Here is a 14606-nt window from a genome sequence, read left to right on the forward strand (position 1 = left end):
GCCTGTCTCTGTGTGCTTCCTCCAGTCAGGTCTTCAGTAATCTGAGTTCCGGTGATGTTTGTGCACCCCAAGGCAGCTGGCCACCCACCACTGGTTCCCCGTTGATCAGGAGAGGGGCATGTAAGACCTTCTGCCTCTGCATACAGAAGTCCACAATTAGCTCCCTGGTCGTTACGACAATTAGGAAGAGGCGGTTTTCCTGGCACCAGTGCATGAGGCCTGCCAACTAGCCTGGGATCCAGCCTGCTTGCTTACCTTCAGCATCTTGAAAATAAATAAAAGCGAAGTGGGAAAAAGACGAACGTAGGGGCAAATCAGGCTGGATTCCAGAATCCAGACTAGCCAACTCTTCCCTTCGTCATTTGAGATTGGGCCCTACATTTGTAGGACACACATTTGTGGGTATAAAGGGGGACAGCAGTAAATCTGTTGGGCTCCAGTGTTTAGGGTGAAGGTGATAGAGTCGCTTCCTGCACACCGTATGGTTCAGTCCCAGGTCTGACAGCTTGCTATCCAGCCTGGTGGTGTTAAAGGCAGAACTGTAATCAATCAATAACAGATTAACATAGCACCCTCAGTCCTCTTTGTTGTTGTTCCGGGGGGTGTCAGCAGGCAGCAACATTTTGAAAGATTTGTGAACATTTTTGTATAATTATGACAACCACAAATCTTCTTATGTGCCCCTCTGGCACAAAATATTTTCAGATGGAAGTCCACGCCAAATGCTTATCAATTAAGGGACCTTGATATGAAATGGAAGCACTGATTAGGCTACTATGTTTCTCTCAAAGGACTTTTGACCACTGAGGTCAACAGAGGTCGTTAAGGCCAGCTGGAGCAATTAGGAACAATGCGGCGCATTGTTGGCATTCACTGTAAACTACATTAACTTTTACAACATGATGCATTTATAGTGCTCCACAAGATGCTGCCTGTGTCAAGCATGCATATGAGCAGACAGGATTTGAACAGTTTCTCAGCTAAAATTGCCTTTCTGGAAAAATAATTAATTGAGCTTGATATGATATATTTAGATAATGTACTTTTAAAATGTGGTAGGCAACACCAAAATGCTTGAATCATAGAATTATGGAAAAACAGAGGATAACATACTTTTAGGGTGTTTGGAAATAGCTAACCTAAATAAAATAATAATTTTCACATAATATTATTTTTTGAACATCTTTGAAAAATATTTTCAAAACAGTGTGAGAGAACTACTGATTTAGAAGGCACTTGTAAATTGTAGGATCAGCCTCAGGGCTTAATGGGGAAGAGGACAAAGATGCATAGCCTTCAGATTTGCACAGAGCCCAGTTTGTAAAAAGGCCCAGTTCAGTTCAGTCTGAAAGGGGAGGGGCTCCAGATGGGGCGTGTTTGTATTCTAGTGTAGTAGTTTACAGTTGAAGAGTCCACGGACGCATGGTTTATTTACTTCTTGTTGAGCGTGTGTGTGTGAGTGTGACACCTGCTAGTACTGTAGCTCACACACTGTCACAGCAGCACAATGAGTGGACGAGTTGGAGACCTGAGTCCAAAACAAGAGGAGACTTTAACTGAGGTTGGTTGGACAAAAATAATAGTTTAATATTCTAGCCTTATATTTATGAAATGTATTCAGTGTTTATTTCTGTGCTGCAGAATTCTATAGGCTCATGTTTGAAAACAAGAGCTACAGTATGCACACAGTTTATTTTAGCGATGATGGGCTAATTATATGTGCCCATTAAATCCGAGTTTTACATAAAGCATGTAAAAATCCTACTTCTATTAAGCTCTCTGTTTCCGTGACTTGCCTATGCATGGTGGTGGTAACATTAGTTTAACATTTCCTAACCCAACTTATATTTAATTAACGTGTAATAAATTCTACTCGCCGCCAGTTTCGTGAAAGAATATCGGACATCCTGCCTGAGCTGCCTGCTCAAAGTGATCCATACTTGCTCCGCTGGCTGAGAGGTGAGTAACCTCTGATCAACCCTAGCCAGCTGCCTAGGCCTATTGTTTTAGTAGCCTAGGCTACTAAACCAATAGGGGGGGGGGGGGGGGGGACATTAATGGACACATGTTTTGGGTGTATAATGTTTAAAGAAAAAATTATATAGCTCTATATTTATTTCAAAAGATTTTCACAAGAAATATTTATCTAAACAATTCCATAGATACAAAAATAAAATACATATTGAAAATAGCAGATCTGCAAGCTCACAAGTCACAACGTATCATTAGCCTATACTTGTAATCAGCTATTGAAACAGGGATTGAGTTCATTCATGGTGTATTTTTGTGTGTAGGCCTACCTAGCTATTGGCCTGAAATTTTATATATATTTTTTCAATTAAAATATCCTAAAAAACAGGGTCGTATTATAATCTGGGACTAGACTATTCGACACTCAATGTTCTTTTTCCACAAATGAGTCTTGAAAAATCTGGATCGGTTTATAATCAGAGTCGTCTTATATTCTGCACAATACAGTATTGTTTGAGTACCAGGGGGGCTCCAACTAAATTCTCTTTTGGGTCTCAGCTGAAATAGTGTGGGAACCACTGTTGTGGAGTAGAAAGGTTGTGCTAATTGTTGTGGGTTGGCCTATTCTTATGCATTTCTGTGTAGTCTTTACTAGTCTATGTGATGATTTGCAAGAAACCTGAGACCCCAGGAAGAGTAGCTGCTGTCATGTACAGAAAGCTAATGGGTATCTAATAAATAAATCAAATCAAATTTCGTTGCGTACGAGAAGAAAAAGGAAGAAAAAAGAATAGGGGGAGAGAGAGAGAGAGAAGAACGGCTAACACTAACACTACAGTCTAGGACAGTGGTTCGCAAACCTTTCAGTGACCCAAAAGAAAGATTAGATGTTTGCCCGGGACCCAAAGTCCCAAACTACTAAAAATAGCAGATCTACAAGCGCACAATGCAGCAATGTTATACATGTTGGCAAGAGTAAAGCTTTTTGAAACAAATTGCATAATATAACCTGCAGTGCACACCATCTACACTTGCACAATAAGATGTATACAGATGTATACAATAACCAGGTTCTACACAACCAACAAATGTCACTTTTGGGACAATTAGCAGCATTTTTCCTCTCATGGTGTGTTCAGACGGGGAGATGAAACGATGCAGTCTACCATTAATTGTCAACAGTGGTGTAATCAGCCATGGGTTCTTAGAATGAAAGGGGCCCTGTACACGCACCGAGCGTGCACGGAAATCGTTTTTTTGGTCGAATAATTTGGACCATTTGGGACGGTTCTGGCACAGTTCATCATTCATTCATCAGCAGCATCACATGTACTGCATGCAGTGCAGAATGTGAAAGAACTTTCATATCAGCAATTACTCACCCACTGCTGAAATGGAGGATGTAAGAACATTTACTTTTGTTGGTTACAGAGAGGGTAAATATGAAGTTTTGGCCCAAACGTCTGAGTTTGAGGGGGCTCCCGACGGCCGGCCATCGCTTACTTCTCCCATCACTGACGGGAGGAGGAAACGACGGCCGGCCGTCGTTGACAAAACCCACCAACTCTATATGCAAATTACACCTCTGATTGTCAATGAGAGCCATCGACATGACGTTGCAAAGATGGAAGGATGCATGTACAGTAGCTTCTCCAAATCAACTCACAATGCATCTTTGCATCGTCTCATCTGCCTGTGTGAGCGCGCCATCAGACTACAATGAAACTCTGCGTCTAGCATCACATGTCTAGAAAGCATATGGGAACTGGTTCCATTGAGCTGAGGGCAATGATGCGAGTAGGCAGGCATGCAGAGGAAGTGTGTCGTTTCTGGCCCCAGGCGTTAAGTGGTTCTCTAGTTTTAGTAAATATGACTAAATATCATGTGATTTTAGTCGACAAAATCTAAACATTATTTTGGTAGGTCTTCATGGCATCGTAATGGGATATTTTACACTTGGCTTGCATGCTGAAAATAGCCGATATACAAGCTCACAACGGGTCACGCTGCGACGTGTTGTGAGCTTGTAGATCTGCTATTTTCAAAACGCAACACCCAAGCGCAACCAAACATAAAATGACTTGTCTTTTAGTTCTACTGGATCTCTTCTCCAATAGTCCCTCGCAGACATTTTAGTCTAGGTTGTATTTGTTGAGGAAATTGTCTGTCAATATTTTTAGTCACAGTTTTAGTAACCATTGCATAGTTTTTAATTAGTTTGTGAAAAAGGTAATCGAGGAACATTTTTCGTCATAGCTTTAGTCGACGAAATCAACGCTGGTGCAGATCGAGGTTCTATGGCTGTTATAAGCAGATAACCAACCGTGTTTACCTGCTATGTTCCTTTTCGCTGCCCCTCTGCACTTAGGACCATGTTTGCTCAGCCACAGCATAGTTCAGTTCACTGTGCTTCTTCCACCACAAATATGCCATGGTGTTTCTGTTCGAAGGCCGAGGTCGGCCACATGTTGTCTTGAGCCATACATACAGTATCACGTTTCCATAGTGATTTGACTACTTGTGATTATGTTTACCTCAGAGGTAAATACCAACCAATGTTGGTCGACCCAAATTCCACTGTATGGTATATACAGTACAGGATACATACCCGGATCTGGATGTTTTATTTAAATTATTTGGAGGAGAAAACCGATATACTGACACGATGTATGGCTGTAAATTCTTTTTTGACGTCTTTTTTCATCGTACGGTCATGTTATCTCTAGCATGCTATTACTTTAAGAACCAGTGTTATTATTGGAATGCTAAGTAAGGGGGGGGGGGGGGGGGGTACAAACGGAGTACAAATGGAACCTTACAGGTTGTATACACTCACAGAGTTACGGGAGGGATCCTTGAAATTAAAACGTTTGAGAACCACCGATCTATAGATCATGTGTGCTGTCGAGGGGTGAGTTGAAGGGGACCCATGTGGGAGGACACAAGCCTGTTAATGATCAGTGGTGTATTGATTTCTCTGTACCCCGGCCTGAAGGTTTCTAGGAAGGTTACATCAATAATAGGACCACAGCTCGTTCTAGTAGCTGGCCTTCAACCTATGTCAATGATTTGCCTTCCAAGAGAAGGACAAACACATTCGACTGTGCCAGGTTCATCAGTATACTATGATTATATAGTAGTGGTGGTGCTGGTAATATAATAGTAGTAGTAGTACTAGTTGCAGGGGTCATCAATATGTCATGTACATGGACAAATGTGTCCGTGGTGTGACTCGTGGCAAAAAGAAAATATTTTGTTCTTACATAACAATATAATGTTGTCATTTTGATGATTTGATCATAAGATCAAATTACTGAATGTCAGTCTCCTGCAGGTTTTCTTCAGAATATCTGTGACACTGATTTGCTACAGTATGACACATTAGCAGTCCAGTGACTAGCAGCACAGTGGTTCTCAAAAGGTTTCTTTTCAAGGGCCCCCATAACTCAGAGATTTTCTTCCATTTGTACACTGTCTCAGAGTTACACACATGGTCAATTTGGACCACCTTCAAGGAGCCCCAAAGCTCCCTCTCAACCCACTTTTGGAACCACTGCGCTAGTATACATTTAGGTCTCTTTGTGTTCTGGTAAAACTATTCTCTGTTCATTTGTATGTCCCTGACAAGAATATAATTTTGACAAAAATGTCCGCCACAAGCCAGCATGGCAATAACCTTTTAGTACTAGTAGTACTAGTAGTAGTAGTAGCAGCAGCAGCAGTAGTAGTAGTAGTAGTAGTAGTAGTACTAATGATAATACAGTATATTATTTGCACATTTTGTGTCCTCTGCATTTACCCATCCAAAGTGTTGGGAGCAGTGTGCACCATTAGTACTAGCGCCTGGGGAGCAGTTATGGAGTTAATTAAGTTTCTTGCTCAGGGACACTTCAGCACATAGACTGGGTGCCCCGGGAGGGGAACCAGCAACCTTCCGGTTCCCCCAAGGGCCCGATCTCTCTACACATAGTCACATACACACTCATCTATGGTCGCTCCTGTCTATTGTCTAAATTAGTCTAGTGACTCTAGTCCAATTCAGTTTAGGATTCTATGGCTTCAAACTTTTAGAATAGATGCTTTATTCCTCTGATTAAGTTTCATAAAATGTATCAATATAATGTGACCTAATATTTCTTTATAGTCACTGTGTTAGTGTGTTATCTTACATTCTGATTCAGAAATAGTAATGATCATGATGATTATTATTATTGAAATGTTTAAATTATACATGTGATTATTATTGCATGTTCTTTAAATTCTCATCGGGATGTGTCTCTCTTTCCAGCCCGCAACTTCAATGTTCAGAAATCTGAATCTATGATCAGGAAGGTAAGAAATATCCACATGTTTATGTGCTGCTACAGTATGTATAATATACATGCTGTGTAAGAGCAGGGGTTCTCAACGCTTTTGGCTGGGGACACCCGGACATGCTTTGGCCATGTATCGCGACCCCCGCCCAACCCCGCCCCCCCCCTCCCCACCCCCAATACAAACTGACTGTAAAAATAACCTTAATAATAGAGAAAATATATCATAAATGAATACTGAAACCAGATATAATCGTAAGGAAAGTTTATTCATGTACTATATGTACTATGTAAACTCTTCATTTCCATTTTCCAGCCATTCAGTTGCAAAAAATATATAAATATAAAAAATATATATTTTTAAATAATTTGGGGACCCCAAAATAATTTGGCGACCCCCGAGGGGTTGAGAGTCTTGAGACCCATGGGTTGAGAACCCCTGGTGTAGAGGACTCCTAGGTTCACTTGTGGTGTTGTGGGTTGTGCGTGTGTGTTTAGTTTCTACTCCCTCCTGTTGTGACTGACTGACAGAGGTCTTGTACCAGTCTAGTCTTCTTTGTCTTGTTAATAACTGGATGGGGGGTGAATTTATCAACCTGTGAACCTATGCGTCTATATTTATTTGCACTGTATATTGTGATGTTCTCCTCTCCGGTTGACATGGTGTTCCTCTGTGCAGCACCTGGAGTTCCGGAGACAGATGAAAGTGGATACCCTCATATCGGACTGGAAGCCTCCAGAGGTACACTGGACACTGGTCTCACTACCTTCCTGGACTACAATTCCCATAATTCTTTGGTGCACTGCTCCTCCTTGTGGATAGGGGGGAGAGCTGTCTTACTGAGACAACATGTAGTCCAGGAAGGAAGTGAGCCCAGTGTCCATGACATCAGAGACAACAGGCTCACTGCTACAATCTAAAATATCTAAAACCACATATTACACACATAAAGACCCCCAGGAAAGTGTTCTAAAGCTTCTAAACGTCATTAACATCTTTTTTTTTGCAAAAAGGGTGAAGTGTCCCTTTAAGTGTACCAGCTTGCCTGATTGAGTCATCATTATTAGGAAATGTGCCCATATAATCATGGGATAGGAATGGATCAGTAGTTCTATTGGGAGTCTGTGCCGTGGTCTAATAATAATAATAATAATAATATTTTATAATTAATAATGTATATAATTCATAATATTTAACGGAAACACGCAATTTCTTTAAGTATAAAATGTATTTTTTTTTAATTGTCAAATCTGCAAGTAAATTACAACTAAGCTATGATGACTAATAAATATATTGACAATTTCGTCAACAAAATACATTTGAATCGACTTGTATCAACTGTAGATTTAGCCGACTAAAATCGTATGATATTTAGTCAACTGACACTAGACTAACGCTAAAACATTCCAGGTGACTAAAATGTACGAACGAAAAGAAAACTATTCAAGAGACTAAAACTAAAATCAAAATTATTCTTCTGTCAAAATCAACACTCCCCACAGGTCCTGGAGAAGTACCTCTCTGGCGGGCAGTGCGGCTACGACCGGGACGGCAGTCCCATCTGGTACGACGTGATCGGACCGCTGGACCCCAAAGGTCTCATGATGTCGGCCACCAAGCAGGACTTCATGAGGACCAAGATCAGACACACGGAGATGCTCTGGAGGGAAACCCAGGCGCAGGCCGACAAGGTTCAGTTCTTTATTTATCAGGAGGTAGAGCAGGTCGTCCAATGTTGCATGGGTCGGCGGTTCGAATCCCGGCTTCTCCTGTCTACATGTCGAAGTGTCCTTGGGCAAGACACTGAACCCTACATTGCCTCCAGTGGTTGCCACCATTGGTGTGTGAATGTGGGAAGTGAGGACGCGGGTGTTGACTGTTCGCCGCTTCACCTCCCAATGTATGAATGAATGGACCATTGTAAGCGCTTTGAGTAGGCACAAAAATGCAATCCATTATTAGTATTTCAGGGTTCTCATGGTCATTAAATCCATGGAAATGTTTCTGAAATTAAAAACAAAAAACATCAAGTTGGCACAAGATTTGGAATGGAATTAGTCCATTCTATATTCTATGCTTTATTTTAGCTTTTGGCATTGCACATAGGTGTAAAAGACCCATTATTGCGCTGAATGATTGTTATATACGTCTGGAAATTGGGTTAAATATTCTGGAAATGTTTTGGAAATTCATTGGTAAAAATGTGTGAGAACCCCGTCATTTTTTAGCTTTTGAGTTTTGAGCTAGTTATAGATCTGCTACTTTTGATGTTTTCGAATTTTGAATCCTGAAAAATAACCGTTTTGGACATAATGAGGTTTCCACCCGACAGAGACGATACAGTATATATGTACTATAGCAATCATCTTTTAGAATCGGCCTCAGACCTAAATGGGTTATGGCATTTTTGATCCTCTGTCTAACTGTGGTGTCTGGTGTGTGTGTGTGTGATGTCTGCATGTTAGCTGGGTAAAAACATTGATGCCATCACCCTGATCTATGACTGTGAAGGTCTGGGCATGAAACACATGTGGAAGCCTGCCATCGAGTCCTACGGAGAGGTACGGCGTTACTACCATGCATGTTTATACTGTACCCACACATAGTAGTCTTACTTTACACACACATCTTATTAGAATGGGATGCAGTATACGTATGTTACAGTACAAGTGAGAAATGATCCCAGTTTAAGAACCAACTGCTTTACATTACTTATTTTTGTATTGACATAAAATAAATAGCCAATTTAACTTTGATGTGCCCACTTAGATTAGAAAGTAGTTTAGAATGTAATGTAAACCTCCGCATCTCTCTCCTGGACAGATTCTAACCATGTTTGAAGAAAACTACCCCGAGGGACTGAAGAGGTTGTTTCTGATCAAAGGTGTGTGTGTGTGTGTGTGTGTGTGTGTGTGTGTGTGTGTGTGTGTGTGTGTGTGTGTGTGTGTGTGTGTGTGTGATCTGTGCTTTTGACAGTTTGCCTCACCTTTTGTATTTCTGTCTTTGCCACAGCACCCAAGATCTTTCCTTTAGCCTACAACCTCATCAAACACTTTCTGAGTGAAGAAACACGACGTAAGATCATCATTCTGGGAGGTAAGGGAATTGCTTTGGACAAAAGAAACTGCGATGATTGTGGATTTCACCCACTCCTTTACACCTGTAATCATGTGTGACGATAAAGTTGATTCCGATTGTGATTCTAGGTAACTGGAAAGAAGTGTTACTGAAACATATCGATGCAGACCAGCTTCCTGTGGAGTACGGTGGAACTCGAACGGACCCTGATGGAGACCCTCGCTGCCGAACCATGGTGAGAGGTGTCCCAAGCTTGAGCTTGTGGATCAGCTATGTGTCTGTGATCCACTGTCCTATGTCTAGCGATGAAGCAATCTGAGAACCCATCGTCTAAATTCTAAAATAAAGGAAAACAGGCGCCCTCTTTACCTTGAAAAGTCAAGGCTGTTCTGTCAGTGGTGCCCAGCTCTTGTGTTTTTTGTTTTGTTTGTTTAAGATTTATTTTGGGGCTTTTATGCCTTTATTGATATGACAGTAGACTGACAGGAAATGGGGAGAGCGATGGGGAGTGACCACCACACCGGTGCACTTATTATGTTGTGTGGTTACAGATTAAATATGGCGGGACTGTGCCCAGGTCTTATTATATTTGTTGTGTGGTTACAGATTAAATATGGCGGGACGGTGCCCAGGTCTTATTATGTGCAGGACTCCATCAAGGTCCAGTATGACAGCAGTGTGACCATCAGCCGTGGCTCTGTCTTCCAGCTGGAGTATGACGTCACCAAACCCTGCAGCATTCTCAGGTAAATACTCAGGTAACACACCTGGGACCAATGCTCCCACAGCTCCTATAATAGACTCTTCTCCCTCCTGGCTTCCAAATTGCAGAGCTATATCTTCTTGGTTTACCTGTGATTCTAGATGACTGAGGCACTACACTGTCTCTCTGCATCTGATGTATGTGTTTACCTTGCTCCCTCAGGTGTATGTATGTATGTATGTGTTTACCTTGCTCCCTCAGGTGTATGTATGTATGTGTTTACCTTGCTCCCTCTTCGCTTCGCTCACCCAAACACTCTCTGTTTTTACTAACCACTGTTTTGGTGGTCACCTTATCACCTAAAACTGGGGTATGAATAGGCCTTTAGTATTGTTGTCTTTATTGAGATTAGCAATGAAGCAACTCACAGGGAGACATGGGAGTGTAGGCTCAGGAGGGATACTGGTGGGAGTCAATGGTAGGGTAGCAACAGGTAACAAGTATCTTAACTACTAACCATTAGTGAACCATTCAGGTTTCAGTATATTATGTATTGTATTCCTTTTCCCATGTCCTCACCGTTTGCTCAATTTATTATACTGAAACTTTTTCCTTCCAAATACCAATCGTGGTACATGAACTTGTGAATGAGTCAATATTGAGTTGTGGCCTGATACCAGTGTGTTACCAAAAGAAACATTCTTTAGCATTAACAAATACATAGCGAGAATGAATGCAATAGAACTTTCTTTTATTGTCTAGTTTGACAGTCAGACATAACAGAAACACATAGCATAACACATAGCATAACATAATAAATAGAAATTCCTTCAATAAATTGACTCCACAATTTAACACCATTCAATAACAGTAGTGTGATATCAACTTAAATAATAAATGCAAAATAAACAATTTTATTTTAATGTAAATTAGTTAATGGCATCAGATTGGTGCATAGTGCATACACTTGAATACTTGCAGACACGATACCAGCAATTTAGGCAGTATCAGAGGAATGTCCGATACTACCGTCGGTAACAAGGATAACAACTCACGCGACAGGACACCACAAAATGTAAATCAGGCTTTATTTTCTGCGTGCTCCATAGGTGGCAGTTCACCAGTGACGGGGCAGACATTGGGTTTAGTGTGTACCGACGGAGCCAGCCAGGTGACACTCAGAAAGTGACTGAAATGTCCCCAGTGTTACCCAGTGAGCGCTACAACGCTCATCTGGTTCCAGAGGACAGCTCACTCACATGCCAGGAACCCGGAGTCTGTGAGTAGCCTACTACCGTACACAACAGTGTTGTTAGTTAGTTCGTTTTATTCTTATGGACCATATCTTGCGCCACCCCTTACCCCTTATGCCTAAACTTATTTGCCATTCTTTACTATTTTAAAACATTTTAAAATAGTTCATCTAGCTAAATAGTTACTGATAGTGGCGACTAGCCTCAAAGCGGGGTGCTATGGGCTATAGTTCCAAACATTGGAACTATCCCATTGAAATAAAATGAGCACTTCCCATTGTTACAATGGGAGTCAACGCTAGTGTCGCCACTCTCTTACTAGATTACTCTGGGATGTACATTAACTTTTAGTTTTACGGTTTGTTTTCAAATTCGGTTTAGATTGAATAGCTTTTTTGGTGGTTTGTTGTTTAGTTTTTGTCTTAGTTTTAGTTTAGATGTTATTAGTTTTAGTGTAATTAAAAGTATTAAAAGTAATGAAAATCTTTTCTCTGTGCAGATGTTGTGTGTTTTGACAACAGCTACAGCTTCCTTCATTCCAAGAAGGTGAGCTACAACGTGGAGGTTCTGCCTCCACCAGAGGAGACACACAGCCAGCAAGGCAGAGGAGACAGGAAACTCAACAACATAGAAATAGACAACCTAGACTAGAGCACAGCCATACCTGTCCTCATTGCGCATGTAGGGCCTCATGCATGAATACATAAACCAACCTGTTTCCCTAAAGCCTCTTTAGCCTACACACACCTCTCGACATGTGGCAGTAGTAAAACCATTCGCAGAGAAATGTGTGGTCTGAGTGATGACTTTCTTCATCTCATTTCAATATAAAACACAGGCCTACTTCAGCATCAAATAAATTTAATTACATTTTTTTAAGAGTGAAGAGAGCCTACTGTCAGCTGTCCAGCATTCCAAATATTATTAAATTAAATTTCAGAGGTGAGGTGATGTCAGCAAGGTAATGTAAGCCTATATGAAAACACAGGCCTGAGGCCTACCATAGTACCATAGCAGGCCTGCCATTGCGTGGCACATCTATGCACAGAATATCTATATTCACAGTGTTGTTGAGAAGAACCACATGCCCACCCTACGCATGATGTCCTTTGGGAAACCCAGCCAATGAGTATTTGGTATTCAAGCTGCAATCTGCTTTTATGTCGTATGTGGGATTCTAACCTGGGTATGAGAGACCAAATTATTACCGCTCAACCAACATGCAATGGTCAATTGACCAGGGGACATAATTGGGCTTGAGGAGCTTGAGGCATCACTATTTACTACCTGACACCAAGGTCTAAAAGTCTCAATGGAAGAGTAGAGAGCACCTCCAACCACTGCAGATGCATGCACGTGCACACGTTGACATCAAAGGGGGCTTGAGCCACTTCCCATTTACCCGTCTGTAAAAAAGAAAACACATGTATTGTACTAGTTATATTGTATTAACATGCTCTATCATACAGATGTACTATATTGTGTTAGTATAGTCTACCATACAGATTCGTAAAACTATGTTTTATTCATTAAGATAAGTTCCATATTGCAGCTTTAATCATTTATTTTACATGATCAGTGGTTTTGCATTGTGTTGAAATCCAGAACACCTGTGCTACCTGTGGGGCAGGAAACATGTTGAATATATAGCCTTATCAAATTTAATGAGCAGTTTCTTCTTGTATACATTGTTCAAATTGAACCAAGATATTATCAGGAGTTTTTTTTTCTATTGTATAAAATTGTATAGTTGCGTTTAATAATGTGTTTAATTATCATTGTAAATAAACCACATCACCTGTCAGTCTAATAATAATAATATGAAGACTTTGTGGCAGGAAACAATGAAGTATGTGTATTAATGAAGTATGTGTCAATAAAGGTCATTGTTTTACTTGTGGTAAACATTTTTATACATAAAGCACCATGTCAGCCAATGGATAGACTAGTAATTATTAGCCTATAGGTTTTCATGCTCTTTGTGAAAGGGAAGGGAAAACAGGAAAAGACAATACAGTGCAAAGCAGGTGTTCACCACTAGATGACAGTGTTGGCAGAGAAATGCCTTTTGGTGCCATTTAATGACAGATCATTGATGCCAATAAAAAACACCACTGATACAGTGGCAGAGATGCAGGATGGTACTATAGGCTACAGCCGCTACAGCAGTGTTTCCCAAACGTTTTCATCTCAAGGACCCCCCAAATTGACACCAATTAGCCCGCACACCCCCATTTGAATACATGTGCCAGGGACCCCCATAAGAGAATATCTGTACGTCTCTAGCAATGATTCCCAATCTGTTTAATTTCAAGGACCTCCAGTTTGAAATGCATTAGGCTACGGTCCCCCATTTAATGGCATTTCTATCTCTGATACCCCAATTTATATTGTCAAATCAATGTTAATTTAACTTTGAGAGTGTACAAATGGACCCATTTGTACACTCTGAGTTACAGACCCACAAGGTGTCATGGTCTGGCGCCCTACAGACCATGTCCCCATGTCAACCACTCCCACATTACATTCCCACTCTCAGTCCTTGCCACACACCTGCACACTCCCTCATTATCCCCACAGTGCCATGCCCCTTTCACACCTGAGGACACTTCTCCAATCATCCTGCTCCCCATAAGACTGGACTCATTCCACACAAACATTGCCAGTACATACACTCTGTTCCTGAGGTGTTCCTGTCTTCTTCGTTTAAGGAAAGTTTATGTACTATGTAAAACTCTTAATTTCCATGTCCCAGCCATTCAGTTGCAAAAAAAAAGAAAAACGACACACGGGTTGAGAACCCCTGGTTTACAGCAACATTTAACCACATGAACCAATTATTTTGAAGCGTACACATTCAGTGAAAATTGACGATCTAGAGAAGCTCTGTTAGCTATTTTATGAACTTTTTCCATTTTAAATATTCCCCAAATATGGCAGGCACGCCAGGTTGCAACCCATGAATTGTCTATGCATGGGTTAGTCCACACGGGGACAGCGGATATGGATAATTGGGTAGGAAACCATTACAGTTCTTTACATGGAGAGCACATGCTTTCTTTAACCAAAACAATGACAATATATCCATCTTCTTTCAGATTCAATGCGATACATGTGCATTGTGGTTCCACTGGGTGTGTGTAGGAATTACAACCACAAGTGACCACTTGTGGTTGTGCCCAGCCTGCACATAACCCAGTGGAATCACAATGCACATGTTGAGCATATATCCATTCCTTTTTTTGTTTTTGTTTGAGGGGTGCTATCCAATATAGCGCCGTTCCGTC

At 41.1% G+C, this 14606-nt stretch overlaps 1 protein-coding gene across 1 annotated transcript; it reads left to right on the top strand.

Annotated features, from left to right (window-relative positions):
- Positions 1–1449: 1449 nt before the first annotated feature.
- Positions 1450–11970, top strand: sec14l7 (SEC14-like lipid binding 7; the record flags this gene model as incomplete). Its single annotated transcript, XM_080755615.1, has 12 exons — positions 1450–1561; positions 1884–1959; positions 6260–6303; positions 6964–7026; positions 7788–7976; positions 8751–8846; positions 9109–9169; positions 9298–9381; positions 9492–9598; positions 9970–10109; positions 11176–11345; positions 11819–11970. Exons 1-12 carry the CDS (start codon positions 1508–1510, stop codon positions 11968–11970), a joined length of 1236 nt encoding a protein of 411 aa, XP_080611741.1. The 5' UTR covers positions 1450–1507.
- Between the last annotated feature and the right edge of the window lie 2636 nt (positions 11971–14606).

This window comes from Protomyctophum bolini (assembly GCF_963924005.1).
Source record: "Protomyctophum bolini genome assembly, chromosome: 22".
Taxonomy (NCBI): domain Eukaryota; kingdom Metazoa; phylum Chordata; class Actinopteri; order Myctophiformes; family Myctophidae; genus Protomyctophum; species Protomyctophum bolini.